General features: G+C 41.2%; 1 protein-coding gene across 2 annotated transcripts in view; it reads left to right on the top strand.

Annotated features, from left to right (window-relative positions):
* The window catches only part of PIK3CG (phosphatidylinositol-4,5-bisphosphate 3-kinase catalytic subunit gamma), a 36,467-nt gene extending 22,166 nt beyond the window's left edge, over positions 1-14,301 (top strand). For both annotated transcript variants that reach the window (XM_067745955.1, XM_067745954.1), the window contains exon 11: positions 10,463-14,301. In XM_067745955.1, the coding sequence (XP_067602056.1) occupies positions 10,463-10,741 (279 nt within the window). In that variant the 3' untranslated portion in view covers positions 10,742-14,301. The remainder of the gene's footprint in view (positions 1-10,462) is intronic.
* Positions 14,302-15,681: the final 1,380 nt, after the last annotated feature.

The raw sequence follows: 15,681 nt of genomic DNA, 5'->3' as shown, positions 1-15,681 counted from the left end.
ACACTTAGGTTGCTTCCATCTCCTGGCTATTGTAAATAGAGCTGCAATGAACATTTTGGTACATGATGCTTTTTGAATTATGGTTTTCTCAGGGTATATACCCAGTAGTGGGATTGCTGGGTCATATGGTAGTTCTATTTGTAGTTTTTTAAGGAACCTCCATACTGTTCTCCATAGTGGCTGTACCAATTCACATTCCCACCAGCAGTGCAAGAGTGTTCCCTTTTCTCCACACCCTCTCCAGCATTTATTGTTTCTAGATTTTTTGATGATGGCCATTCTGACTGGTGTGAGATGATATCTCATTGTAGTTTTGATTTGCATTTCTCTAATGATTAATGATGTTGAGCATTTTTTCATGTGTTTGTTGGCAGTCTGTATATCTTCTTTGGAGAAATGTCTATTTAGGTCTTCTGCCCATTTTTGGATTGGGTTGTTTGTTATTTTGTTATTAAGCTGCATGAGCTTCTTATAAATTTTGGAGATTAATCCTTTGTTAGTTGCTTCATTTGCAAATATTTTCTCACATTCTGAGGGCTGTCTTTTGGCCTTTCGGTTTCCTTTGCTGTGCAAAAGCTTTGAAGTTTCATTATGTCCCATTTGTTTATTTTTGTTTTTATTTCCATTTCTCTAGGAGGTGGGTCAAAAAGGATCTTGCTGTGATTTATGTCATAGAGTGTTCTGCCTATGTTTTCCTCTAAGAGTTTGATAGTGTCTGGCCTTACATTTAGGTCTTTAATCCATTTTGAGTTTATTTTTGTGTATGGTGTTAGGGAGTGTTCTAATCTCATAATTTTACATGTAGCTGTCCAGTTTTCCCAGCACTACTTATTGAAGAGGCTGTCCTTTCTCCACTTTACATTCCTGCCTCCTTTATCAAAGATAAGGTGACCATATGTGCGTGGGTTTATCTCTGGGCTTTCTATACTGTTCCATTGATCTATCTTTCTGTTTTTGTGCCAGTACCATACTGTCTTGATTACTGTACCTTTGTTGTATAGTCTGAAGTCAGGGAGCCTGATTCCTCCAGCTCCGTTTTTCGTTCTCAAGATTGCTTTGGCTATTCGGGGTCTTTTGTGTTTCCATACAAATTGTGAAATTTTTTGTTCTAGTTCTGTGAAAAATGCCAGTGGTAATTTGATAGGGATTGCATTGAATCTGTAGATTGGGTAGTAGAGTCATTTTCACAATGTTGATTCTTCCAATCCAAGAACATGGTATATCTCTCCATCTATTTGTATCATCTTTAATTTCTTTCGTCAGTGTCTTATAATTTTCTGCATACAGGTCTTTTGTCTCCTTAGGTAGGTTTATTCCTAGATATTTTATGCTTTTCGTTGCAATGGTAAATGGGAGTGTTTTCTTGATTTCACTTTCAGATTTTTCATCATTAGTGTATAGGAATGCCAGAGATTTCTGTGCATTAATTTTGTATCCTGCTACTTTACCAGATTCATTGATTAGCTCTAGTTTTCTGGTAGCATCTTTAGGATTCTGTATGTATAGTATCTGCATATGTATATGCATCTGTATATGTATATCTGTATATGTCATCTGCAAACAGTGACAGTTTTACTTCTTCTTTTCTGATTTGGATTCCTTTTATTTCCTTTTCTTCTCTGATTGCTGTGGTTAAAACTTCCAAAACTATGTTGAGTAAGAGTGGTGAGAGTGGGCAACCTTGTCTTGTTCCTGATCTTAGTGGAAATGCTTTCAGTTTTTCACCACTGAGGACGATGTTGGCTGTGGGTTTGTCATATATGGCCTTTATTATGTTGAGGAAAGTTCCCTCTATGCCTACTTTCTGCAGAGTTTTTATCATAAATGGGTGTTGAATTTTGTCAAAAGCTTTCTCTGCATCTATTGAGATGATCATATGATTTTTGTCCTTCAATTTGTTAATATGGTGTATCACATTGATTGATTTGCGTGTATTGAAGAATCCTTGCATTCCGGGAATGAACCCCACTTGATCATGGTGTATGATCCTTTTAATGTGCTGCTGGATTCTGTTTGCTAGTATTTTGTCGAGGATTTTTGCATCTATGTTCATCAGTGATGTCACTCTTAAGAAGGGTTTGATAGAAGTCTGGAGCCCCTACACGGTGTTGCTTTAATCTAGGAGGCCAGTTTCATCAGCCCCAGCCGGGTCACCACCATGGGCAGGGTTGTCCCCAAGCCAGGACGTCCCCAGGCCCCTCATCCAGCAGGCTCAGCCCTGCCCCCAGTCTCTACACAGAGTCCTGGCTCGGGTTCCGACGAACCTACATTCAGAGTCCATCTCTGCAGTGGTCTCGCTCTCACCTCAGATGCCAGGCTGTTGTAACTACTTCTGCCTCAGTTCCTCCTATTAACCTATTAACCCTGCCTGTTAACCTGCCCCTAGGCCTGAGGCCCTGCTGCCTCCTGCCGTTCGCCTTGCTGGAGACTCCCGTGCTCTCCCTAACCCAGACACGGGGACCGGGGGGCCACGGAGACTTTACCTCTGACACTCTTCTGTGGTACTCCCCAGTCCTAGGCTCTGACTGCCCTTACTCGCCTGCACGTGTATATACCTCCAACTGCCTGTACCTGGCGCCTGCCTGGCTGGGCTTTCTCAGCCTCCTGCCCCATCCTGTTTGAGTCACCAGACCCTGTTTGTCCCTATCCAACACGGCACAGCCAATTCAACACACGACTACCTCAGAGGTAGTCGACATGAGCCCAGGGAAGTCTCATGTCTTTACAGTTGAATTCCCTTCAGATATGACTGTTCCCTAATTCACCCTGATTTTTTTTTTTTTTCTTGAGGCACGCGGGCCTCTCACTGCTGTGGCCTCTCCCGCTGCGGAGCACAGGCTCCGGATGCACAGGCTCCGGACGCACAGGCTCATCGGCCATGGCTCACGGGCCCAGCCGCTCCGCGGCATGTGGGATCCTCCCAGACCGGGGCACGAACCCGTGTCCCCCGCATCGGCAGGCGGACTCCCAACCACTGCACCACCACGGAAGCCCTTCACCGATTTTAAAGCAATGAATCTTGCCCCACATTGACCTTGACTTCGGCACATGAAGCATTCATTCGTCCTGCATTTGCGGATTATCTATGGTGTGGCAGACACACTGCTGGGCCCAGGTGACGCGAGCAGGGGCGTGGCCCCAGAGCTCAGCCAAAGAGATGCGCACATAGCTCTGTAGTGCGGATTTCACCAACGGTTTGCGGAGGGAGCAGTGATTCCTGTCCTGGAAGGTAGAATAGGGCCGTGGAGTGAAGGGAATGTTTTTATCCGGGGCCTTAAGGTCCGAGTTCATCTTCATTTTTCCTGGCAGATGCAGGAAGTCAGAAAGGAGAACATGAGCGAGGGCATGACGTTAGGATTTAGTATCAGTATTTTAGGAACAAAGAGTACAGTCGTCCAGAATGGATGGAACCTAGGTATACGTGGGCGTGTGGAGTGGAATTTGAGGCGAGAAGGGAAATTTGGATCCAATTTGAAGCAGTGCATGGGCTGCATTAGGGGGTAGAGAGCCAAGCAAAAAAGTCACTTGGAGCTCAAATGATTAATCACAAATTAATGTAATGAAGGCCTATTATAAGTCAACAGGGAGATGAGTTTGTTGAATTGTTCCTAATATATTGAGTTGTTAAAGGATTTGCATCCTCTTGGGATTTACATCCTGGCCCACTAACGAGGTCGAGCTCAGCCTCCTGTATTCCAGTACTGAAGGCTCCAGTACTTCCTCCTCTCTCCACACTCTCCATCAGAAGATGCCTTCAGAGAAGTGTCCGCATCAGCCATGGGTAGAAGCCTGCATATGTCAGCGTGATTTCTCTGCCAGCTGCAGACTTGCGTGGGCTTGTAGAATTGTTAGGACTTAGATAAGCTTGCCAAATTTTATCACTTTTCTGGAAAACATATGAGCACAAGACTGGAAACGTGGCCTTGGACTGGATTTGTGCCTTAATCCACCAGCATGCGGTGTCACTCGGTTCCTAAGATTAGACCCCTGTTACTTTTAAACATTTATCGAGATTAACCTTCTAACTGGCATCCTTCTCACAGTGTTTAGTTTCTCTTAGAGAATTGTTTTGTCTTGTAACAGAATATTATCGAGGACATTATTCACCACGTTACAAAGTGTACTTTTTATAAAGATCCTCTTGCAAAAGTTCTATCAGGTCTTAGAAAAGTTGTGCTTCTCCTAAACAAATAGATTTTTTAAATCTTCTGAACATTGGATGAAGTAACTGATTCGATTTCCCTTTTGGATGAAGATACATTTGAAGGCCACCCTTAGCAAGAATATAGGATGTGTGATGTATAGCTTTAGTCTCTTTTCCAAACCCATTGTGGATCCCTTTACTTTTTCTACCCACTTCTAATTAATGTTACTGTGACTTTTTTTTTTTTTTTTTTTCCGGTACGCGGGCCTCTCACTGTTGTGGCCTCTCCCGTTGCGGAGCACAGCCTCCAGATGCACAGGCTCAGCGGCCATGGCTCACGGGCCCAGCCGCTCCGTGGCATGTGGGATCTTCCCGGACCGGGGCACGAATCTGTGTCCCCTGCATCGGCAGGCGGACTCTCAACCACTGCGCCACCAGGGAAGCCCTGTTACTGTGACTTTTGTGTATCCAAATATTGCACCTTCAACCCTTTTTGGAACAAGGCACAAATAAACACACACACATACATACAGTCTGTTTAGAACAGTTGACTAAAGTAGAACCGTTTAATTGTACCCTTAGGTTTCTAATGAGCTTCTAGCTAAACACTTGAGAAGATGGCAGTACAGCCCTTCCCCCTGGTAGACAGAGCTAGTCTGGGAATCATTTCTAAGTCCTTAAAGATGGCAATCCTAAGTCAAACTCCACAAATGCAAGTCCAAGCGTCGGACACACTCTTCTTTCAGATTTACCAGATTCCAGCATTACTAGGTCCTAACCATTGACCTTCTCTGTTTTGCCAAAATAACTTCTAAAGGCATTGCTTAGCCAACTCATTGATTTTTATTAAAAAAATGAAATTCTCTTTGATAAATCTTATTTTTTCTCCCCTGTCTCTGAGGAAGGAGACAGGGGAGAAAAACTAATAGTAATAGTAATGTGGCAGACAGAGGCTGCATTATTATTTAGGAAAAGTAGGTGGCTGAGGACATTTCTTCTCATTGATGAGTGTATGTGAGTGTTGTCTCTCCCTCCTCTCAGCCTGGATTCTTTTTCTGGACTTTCTGTTTTATGGCCCTGAGGTTACTTCCTTATTTTTGTAGCTGTGTACACTAATATTTCACTTCCACTTTGTTTCTAGATGAGAATGGAGGCGTTTGGTTTTAAGAAAAAGTAGGACTATTCCACATGACCTTGGACTGTCTAAAGCAGCCACAGTTCATTGGTGGTTAAAAAATTAATAGACTATGCATAGAGAGGACTTTGTTTTCAGTATAGTAAACTGATAAGTTGGGACAGTGAACGAATCAAGTCAAAGTGTTGACCCTGAAATGGTAATAGTTTCCTTTGTTCTTAAGACTTAGGAGAGGGGTAGCTCTGTAAAAAGCAACCTTTCCTTTGGTACTGGTTGCTGCAATTAAGGCATTTGAATCAACTCTGAAATAAAGAGCAGATTGCCTACTATATAGGCTCAATCTACTTATTAGCTACTAATGGGTAGTGGTCCAGCCAATGACAGTAACAATGTTACACTGTTCCCCACATTCACACTAGTTAACAAGTATCTTAAACCAAGTCCTGGACATCAGGTTCTTCCTTTCCCCCTTCTTCTCTGCTCCATAGTACAGAGCCGCAACCGGCAGCTGAGAAGGACAGGATGAGGTTGCATGTGGTCAGTGGCCGGCAGCCCCGGCAGAAGGGAAAATTCTGTTGCTACAGCCAGTAACTTCTGTGTTCTGTGCTTCCCCCCGAGCTCCCCAAGCCATATCCCCACAGCCCCTCAAACCACAGGCCTCTGCTGAGGCAGCACAGTCAGGAAGCTCAGACAGACCCTATGGCTGAGTCCAAGGGCAGAAATGAAACCCCTGGGGCTTGAGCAGGCAGAGCAAGGGCCCACCTGGGCCCCTCCTAGCGAGAGAACCATCTGCTATGTAGCCAGTGTGCTATATGCTTCCACCATCCCCCTCACCTCCTGGGGCCAGCGTCAAGACACCCCCTCCATTGACTCTGGTGGGAGTGGGGCTCATCTCCGTCCTGCCCTGGCCCAGCCCACCCCTAGGTCTCTGCTGTCTGAGGGGACTTTTTGGACAGGTGGTCTAGATGGCAAGGTGACCTCCTCAGTGATGAGAAGTGTGTGACTTCTTACACTGTCAATAATAATAGCCAACCCTTTACATAGCACTTGAATCTCACCACAATCCCGTGACACGGGTACTGCTGTTATTATTATTCTGATTCTAAGATGAGGAAACCAAGGTCCAGAGAGGTTAAGTAACTTCTCTGACGACAAACAGCTTGTCGATAATAAAGCCACGAGTTGAGTCCAGGCAGTGAGGTGTGACTGTGTGCTTTTAACCCCTGCTCCACACGCCTTTAAGCAAAAGATAATTAAGTCTGTACCACGTCTCTAAGTCTGCACCGCCGAACAGAATTTACACAGTGTGTCTGACCAGGATGGAGCGTATGGTTAAATTTGAAGGTGAAATTTCGTTCTCACAGAAGTGACCCTTGGGTGTGAAAATTAGAATTAACTGAATAAATTCAAGCCAGCAGAAATTCTTTATCTAGGAGAGGTGGCCTTGGAGAACAACAGGACAGTTTCTTCCCTTTCACACGTCTCTCTGTGGCTACAGCGATTGGTGAATCGGTGCATTGCCACTTAAAATATTTACTGAGCACCCATGGATTGGTGTTATAATGACTTGACCCCAGATTAATTTTCCTCCTCAAAATGTTCTTGTTAAAGAGTTTGACCACACAGTGGGCTCAGACAGCAGGGGATCTGCCCGGAGCCCCCAGTGGACAGAAGGCTAGAAAATAATTAAAAATCAGAATGTCCTCTAATTCAAAATCGAAAGGCATCCCCATATCTGCCCTTGTGAAAATTGTGCGAGTTGGCCAATTAATGAGACTGTTGCCTGGGGTGAAGTCTGCCCCTAGCCTGTGTAATTGCCAAGAAATGAGAGAGACCTCAGTGGGTCCTAGGGATGAGCAAAAGAAAATGATTTCCGGACGTAAGTGGAATCATTAAGAATGCAAGGGCGCTAATGCACCACAGCCGCTTCCAGGGCGCAAGAGTTGCCTGGACCAAGGCAGGAACAGCCCAAAGAGTGCTGAGTCTCCTGCTCTGTGGTAAGTAAGCAGGGAGGAGATGCAGAGTTCACCTCCCCTCCAGGTAGGGAAGGGAGAGGACTAACATTTACTGAATGCTCCTTATGTACCACCCTCTATGTTGAGCATTTTATATATATATTGTTTGACTTAAAAAATGCCAGAATAGTCCATGGGTTTTTGTACCTGGACAGGGTGATGCGTACACAATCCAGTCTTGACATACAGAATGACACAGGCCTGACCCCCACTATCATTGGGGTTACCCTGCCACGTGCAGGTGACACAGACAAGATCATCTAAACGCAAAATCACTATTAAATTTTTGACCGGTAAACTTATATTCTTTATTCCTATGTAAGTATTTTGTGTCCATTTACCAAAATGGGATTGTACTGCATGTGGTGTTTCATACCCGCTTTTTAAAACTCGCTTTTACATGCTTATTAAATACTCTTCTACAGGATAATTCTAGTAGTTACAGAGCTATGTAGGTACTTTCATAAACCCGTTTTATCGATCTCCGCGTGTAGGATATTTAAGTTGCTTTCAAGGTTCCACAATGTTAAACAATGTTCTAATGAGCATTCTTGTAGATAAATCACTGCAAAATTATCTAAATTTTTTAAAGGTAAATCCCTAGCCTGGAAATTGCTGGGTAAAAGGATTCTGACGTTTTTTAAGTCAAGTTTATTGAAGCATAATTCAGAGAGAACGGAATTCAGCCTTTTCAGGTGTGCAGTGCTTTGAATTTTGACAAAGTTATGTAACCACCACCACAATTAAGTTATATAACATTTATAAGTATTTTAAAGCTCTTGATGCATGTTGTCAGTCGTCTGCTAGGAAAAGTATACCATCTACCATCTAGTCCCATCTACCATCAGGCTATGAAAGGTGAACATTAGAGATTATCCTTAAACATTTAAAAAAAAAAAAAAAGATTTTCCAATTTGGTATGTGAATGTTTCCATCTCATGTTCAGTTACATTTATTTGATTACTAATGAGGTTGCATATTTTTTCATATGTTTGCTATCTGGTTTTATGTCTTATAGTATGATATACTATATCTTTGGCCTACATTTCTAGCCCACTGTTTATCTCTTTCTTATTGCTTTGTAAGAGCTATCGGGGGCTAGGGATGAAGAAGTGATCTGTCATGTTGCAAATGTTTTCTGTTGTCATTTGCCTCTTTTAATATTGTTTATAGCTTTTTTTTCTCAAAAATTTGAAGTTTCCGTAATCTATCTTTTCCTTATGGATTCCACCTTGGAAATCAGCTTCAGAAAGTCCTTCCTTTCTCATTCCATGATTATTTAAATATTTTCCCTTCTTCCATTTAAATGTTTAATTCTTTTGGAATTTATTTTGGTATATCACATGGGAGAAACTTTATTTTCCGCCCAAATTATGAGCCAGTTGTACCACCCCTGGTGATCAAATAATCTTTTCCCCCACTAATCTGAGTCACCTTTATTATATATTTAATATGTACTTAGATATGTCTCTGAACTTTCCATTGTGTTCCACAAAATTTCTTATCTTTTTTGGAGAAGAATAGGTACTATATCACACAGTTTTAAATATTATAGTTTTATAATGTGCTTTAATATCTAGGATGGCAAGCACTGTTTTTCGTTACTATATTTTTTCAGAATGTTCTCTCAGGCCCTACTTATCCCAGATGAACTTAAAAACATATCTGGGTTTAAATATCCAATAGGAATTTTTATTCAATTTCATTATATTTATAGATTAATCTGAGAAAAATTTTTATCTTTATAATAGTTTTATCACTGAGGAACATGCCATGTCACTCAACATGTTCAAGTTTTCTTTTACTTACTTCAGTAAATGTTTACAGTTTTTAAAAAATGGGTTCTGCATGTTTTGTGTATCTCAGGAATTTATGTATCTCAGGTGTTTATCTCAGGAATCATGGGGGTTTTGTTACCGTTATTCACAGCATCCTTCTTTTTACTTTCTAACTGGTGGCTCCTACTTATAGCATTCTATTTATTAATTTTATAAAAAGCTAGTTTAATAAAAACTAGTTACAATAGTATTTTAATTTTCTTCCCCTTCAGTGTTCCTAGAAGACAATGGTTATTTGTAAATACTAATGATTTTACCTTCACTTTTCTGATCTTATACATTTCTTTTTCCCAGACTCATTATTCAGAATGATTGTGACTGGTAATTTCAGATCATTCTTCACGTCATTTCATTTTTGTCACATGTTAAACTACATGTTACTTTTATAAAAATCAAAAGTGTGTTTTTATCCAGTACCTTATGATGAGCTACTCTTGCAAGTTTCTGATAAACCCTAGTTGCCTATGGAGTGTTATTCTCTTAACATCTTACTCAGTATTTTATTTGAAATATTTAAACCTGTAATCATTCATTTCAGTTTTCTTTAATATGCCATCTTTGCCAAATTATGATATTAAGGTTGGACTATTCTGATTTTGTAAAATTGGGAACCTTGCAACTTTTTCTTCATGTTGGAACAATTTAATTGGCATGAGCATGCCTGTTGCTTCAGAAGTGGGCTTAACTCACCTGTCACCTACTCCAAGGCTTTTAGAGAAGGCACCAGCCATAGCATTGTTGAAAGCCCTCTCTCACTCACTATTCAGAATTTATTTTAAATTCCCAAAGGTCATTCAACAATTTTGAGAGTCAGACAATGAAAAACTAATTCATCTGTTTTCTTAGTATAGGACACATTGGAAAATAAAGATGAAAACTACCTAAATCTCAAACACCACATTTCCATCCCTTCTTTGGATTCCGTTAGCTCTTGGCAAACATTATTTATGCTTACATAAAGTTATGTGATGCCTGGCTGGTGTTCAAAAACTGACTCATTCCTCTTCAGGGACTACAGAAATTTCCACCCTCATTTGCCTAGAAAAGAGATGGAAGTAAAAAGAGTAAGAAATAAGATGAAACTTACTGTATCAGTTAGTTTTCCTTGAGCACACCCTGGGTGTATGCAACCAAACTACATTTCTTCAGAGATTATAAAAGCAGTCTGTGTTCTCAAGTTTTTCATCTGAGGCAGGGGACCTGCCTTGCTTGTGATGATTTCCTCGCAGGGACAGGATAATGTCATGTAAATTGCAAAACAGCCTGCTGGTCTTCAGCCTACTTCGATGCCATAACAACAGTTAACAGCGTTTTCTTTCCCTTTATCCAGGATGTCTGCGTCAAGGCTTACCTAGCCCTTCGTCATCACACAAACCTACTCATCATCCTCTTCTCCATGATGTTGATGACAGGAATGCCCCAGTTAACCAGCAAAGAAGATATCGAATACATTCGGGACGCCCTGACAGTGGGGAAGAGCGAGGAGGATGCTAAAAAGTATTTTCTAGATCAGATTGAAGTTTGCAGAGACAAAGGATGGACTGTGCAGTTTAACTGGTTCCTACATCTTGTTCTTGGCATCAAACAAGGGGAGAAACATTCTGCCTAATACTTTGGGCTAGAATTTAAAAGCTTTAGATCTGTACGGCGGTCATCAAACTTGATTTAAAATGTCCTAGGACATTATGAAAGCTGCCACTTGAGAAATATAGCTCTTTCTCTAGCTGAACTCTTCACTGGAGAAAAATATTGGCACGTCTGACTGTTTAGGTGATGTTCAATTTCAGCCTTATTTGCAGGTTTGTTTTTTTCTCATTTGTCTCCATGATGTTGGAGAACATTCTAAGTTTAAACAGCCTAATTCCTTCCTCATTGTGGCTGATGTTTTGACTATCATACTATTGAGTACTTCTGGAAATTCTTTAGAGTAATTGGTAACATCTCTTTTCATCTGGGCTTCTTCTCAATTTGGGTTATCCTTGTGTTTCTCAAACTCTTTTCAGAAGAAAAAAATATGATCATTGTAACCTTTGTCTCATTCCGTAAATGACACTTCCGAAGAGCCCCTCCATGGCTGCAGATGTTAGCGATGTGCTAAAAGTAAGCAAAGCGAGCTAGTCTCTTCAGGGTCTTTTGTAGTTAGGTTCTCTTACCACTGAGACTCACAAACACAAAATGGAACATCTGAACCTTTGTGCCCTGGCCCTTCTCCGCTGGTCTGGTTCCAGGGTTAAGAAGAGCAAAATTTGTCTCAACTCTGCCCACAGACCAAACTTTCAAGTGCAATTATGATAGCCTTCTTAGCATAGAAACAGGAAATAACTAAAGGGACTCATTTGGGGCCTTTATATTTCCCCCCCACACTGCCTCTCTTCTTCTTCACTTTCCACATTCTCACAGCTCTTTATGCAGAGTTGTGAAAGCTTCAAGAATACCTTTACCCTAGAACTCAAAATTAGTTGAAAAGAATTTCTCCTCTAGGGATACTAGAATTTTAGGTACTTATTTGTAAAGATGTTTGCTGGAGTTTTTAAAAAGTACATTATTAAAGGAGACATTCCTGAAATTATGGATGTTTCCAAATGCCTTCATTTCAAATTTTGGTCTCAGCAGTTTTTTCTTTCTTTTTTAATGGAAGAAGATATTTAATACCTAGAACAGTTCTCCAAGTTAGGAAGAACACTACTTGCCCTAAGCATCTTGCAGTTTAAAGGACTTCTACACTCCAACACATTCTTCACATTTTCTAAAAGTAATTCAAATGTCTTCTTTAAAATCTATTTTCATCTCTTAAATATTTTCTATTTATTGGAAGTGTTAACAGAGAAAGATCATTAAATTATTTATAAAATATCTTAAAATGACCTATAGTTCATACTTGACCTAGAAATAACTCTGTTAATGGTGTCTATGTTTTAAGTTTAATGAGATATAAATATATATTTAATTTTTAAGTTTTCTAAATAGATACCTGTTGGACTTTGGTGTAGCCCAAACCTTGCCTTTTGAGTATGCAAAAGCCCAGTGGTTCTTAACTCTGGCTGCAAATCAGAATCACCAGGGTTACTTTAAAAATGTACCCTGCCTGAGCACCCACCTCGGCTTGTAATCCATTAGTTTGGGATGAGGCCCAGACATCAGTGTTTGCCTAAGTACTCCAGGCGATTCTAATATGCAAGCAGGGTTCAAAAGCCCTGCACGACCCTTGAAGGTGCAGGTGACACTGCTTCCTTTTCTACTGATCCTTTTCCCAGCTCCTAAGGTATCCAGAAAAAGCTCCTCTTCCTTGACAACTCATCCTTTTAAAATCACACTTACCACTCTGTACAGAGGACCATGCCTGTAATGAAATATTTATTCCTCTGTGTTAATGGAGAATAGACATTTTGTAGCATTTTTAAACCAACTATTCCCCACCATTCTTTTTTTTTTTTTTTTTTTTTTTTTGCGGTACACTGGGCCTCTCACTGTTGTGGCCTCTCCTGTTGCGGAGCACAGGCTCCGGACGCGCAGGCTCAGCGGCCATGGCTCACGGGCCCAGCCGCTCCACGGCATATGGGATCTTCCCGGACCGGGGCACGAACCCGTGTCCCCTGCATCGGCAGGCAGACTCTCAACCACTGTGCCACCAGGGAAGCCCCCCACCATTCTTTTGAAGAACAAAAGGAATGATGCTTTCTCATTCAGAAGAGGATGTTTCTTTGTTCTTATATAGCACAGTCAAGCTCAGACCTTGCACGAATTCCACTTGTTATTTGAGTTGCTCAAGAAATCATCTCAATGACAGAAGAATGACAGAGGATTGTATTTATATTTAACCTATTGGTGCATGTGTGTACAAATTTGCTCTTCCAAAGAACAAGTTCTTTTGTTACGCTGTTTTGTATATATATGTGTCACATTGGGGTTGATTCTTCCCTATTCCAGTGAAGGTACAATTTTAACTCTGTAGACATACAAATAAACAAAAATCCCCTTTGTGTGCTTCCTTCATCATCCCCAATGACCCACAACTTCTGTATCTTTGAAAATGTGCTAGAACCTGGGTCATCTTGCTATCGGGAGGAGATGTTGGGGAACTGCGCCTACTCTATCTTCAGTGCCAGATGAAAACAGAGATCACAAGTCAGATGGTTCAGGTCAAAGCAGCTTATATGTGTATCCAGGATGGGTTACATAATTTGCAAACCCAGGGCAAAATGAAAACACAGGGGCCGTGGTTCACAAATCATTACAAAATTCAAGACAGCAACAGCAGAGCACTAAACCTTCTGAGCGTGCGTCACTACCCAGCTCACAAGCCCATGGAGCTGACACTGGACACGTGTGAACGATGGCTTTGGTGCTCAGCTTACATTTAGACCACGCCTGTGTGAGTGCAGGTTAACGTTCCAGATCAAAATGTTGCTTCTGCTCTAATTGAAATACCTCATCTCTACGGCTGTACGTGAAGTCCTAAAACGCAGGCCCATGGCTTTGGAACTGGAACTATGGCCACTAAAGGAAAGCAAAGGGGATACTGTAGCCCTAGTCCCACATGACTGCCTTTGACTGGCTTTGGTGATTCTTCGGTGAGAGTAGGGGGAAGTGGAAACTGCAATAAAATATATCAACTCCTAGAGCAAACTCTTAATTTTAAAAAATTAACTTTGTTAAATAGATCGTTTACAAGAGTCAAATTATTTTTTAAAGAAAGGTTAGATGTCGGAATTCTGCACAATTTGGAGGCTGTTAGTGCTATATAAATGGAAATTAGTTATTTTTGGAAATGAGTCTGAAATATAATTTAGAAAGTAAGTTTCTGCAGCAAATCCTGGCCTTTATGTGGTAAGTGAGGCTCTCTTTGACTTGTGAGATAAATTGTCAATTATATTTTACTATGTAAAGAAAAAAGAAATTTGGATTTTTAAAGTTTCTGCTGTGTTATTTTCTGTTTAATCCAACCGAATAATTCCGGTCATGAAATCTGGTTCTAGTCTGGGTGCTTGTCTGCATTTGCCAAAAACTCATCTTCAGGACAGATGCTGGGGAACTAAAGCACACACCTTAGCTTAAGTGAGCCCAGAGAGCTAGCCACTCCCTCTTCCGGACAGTCTCATCCTCCCCACTTGCATTTATATTTTCATTGCAAATTGTTAAATGTAAATTTAAATAAAAGAAGGAATCTGATATTGTGTGTTCTCTGCATACATTTTTCAATGTCTGAAGGTTCAGATATTCCTAAAATTCAAATTTTCTTTCAAGGAATCTTTACTGAGTGCCCACTACTTACTAGACACTGTGTGATGTATTGGATATGACCAACGATATCCAATAGTAGACCAACCCAGTCCCAGTCCTTAAAAAGTTTATAATTTGCTGGTGAGAGTAGACACTTCATGATGGGGTTTGCTGTGGGTTACATTGCGTCCCCCCAAAACATATGTTGAAGTCCTAACCCCTGGTATCTGTGAATGTGACCTTGTTTGGAAATAAGGTCTACAGATGTAATCAAATTAAGATGAAGTGGGCCTTACATATACCTGGACAAAACTGTAATTCAAAAAGATACATGAACCCCTATGTCCATATCAGCACTATTTACAATAGCCAAAACGTGGAAACAACCTAAATGTCCATCGACAGATGAATGGATAAAAAAGATATGGCACATGTATACAATGGAATACTACTCAGCCACAAAAAAAGATAAGGCCATTTGCAGCAACATGGCTGCAACTAGAGATTCTCATACTAAGCGAAGTAAGTCAGACAGAGAAAGACAAATACTGTATTATATCACTTATATGTGGGACCTAAAACATGACACAAATGAACTTACCTATGAAAAAGACTCACAGACATAGAGAACAGACTTGTGGTTGCCAAGGGGGAGGGGGGCAGGGGAGGGGTGGACTGGAAATTTGGGATTAGCAGATGCAAACTATTATATATAGAATGGATAAACAACAAGGTCCTACTGTATAGCACAGGGAACTATATTCAGTATCCTGTGATAAACCATAATGGAAAAGAATATAAAAAAAAGAATGTAAAAATTTTTTAAATAAAAATAAAAAAGATGAGGTGGGGGCTTCCCTGGTGGCACAGTGGTTGTGAGTCCGCCTGCCGAGGCAGGGGACACAGGTTCGTGCCCCAGTTCGGGAAGATTCCACATGCCGCAGAGTGGCTGGGCCCGTGAGCCATGGCCGCTGAGCCTGCGCGTCCGTGCTCCGCAACGGCAGAGGCCACAGCAGTGAGAGGCCCGTGTACTGCAAAGAAAATAAAAAAAAGATGAGGTGGGCCCTAATCTATTATGAGTGGTATACTTAACAGAAGGGAAGGAAGAATGCCTTGTGACGGAGGTAGAGATTATAATCATGTGTCTACAAGCCCCAGGAACTCCTGGGGCTACCAGAAGGTAGAATAGGAAAGGAAGCCTCCTCCCCTAGAAGCTTCCAAGGGAGCATGGCCCTGCCAATGCCTTGGTTTCAAACTTTCTAGCCTCCAGAGCTGTGAGAGAATACATATCTATTGTTTTAAGCCACTCAGTTGGTGATTCTTTGTTAT

This window comes from Pseudorca crassidens, chromosome 8, assembly GCF_039906515.1.
Source record: "Pseudorca crassidens isolate mPseCra1 chromosome 8, mPseCra1.hap1, whole genome shotgun sequence".
Lineage (NCBI taxonomy): Eukaryota > Metazoa > Chordata > Mammalia > Artiodactyla > Delphinidae > Pseudorca > Pseudorca crassidens.
Note: the sequence above shows the minus strand (reverse complement) of the source record. Positions and strands in the feature narration are given on the sequence as shown.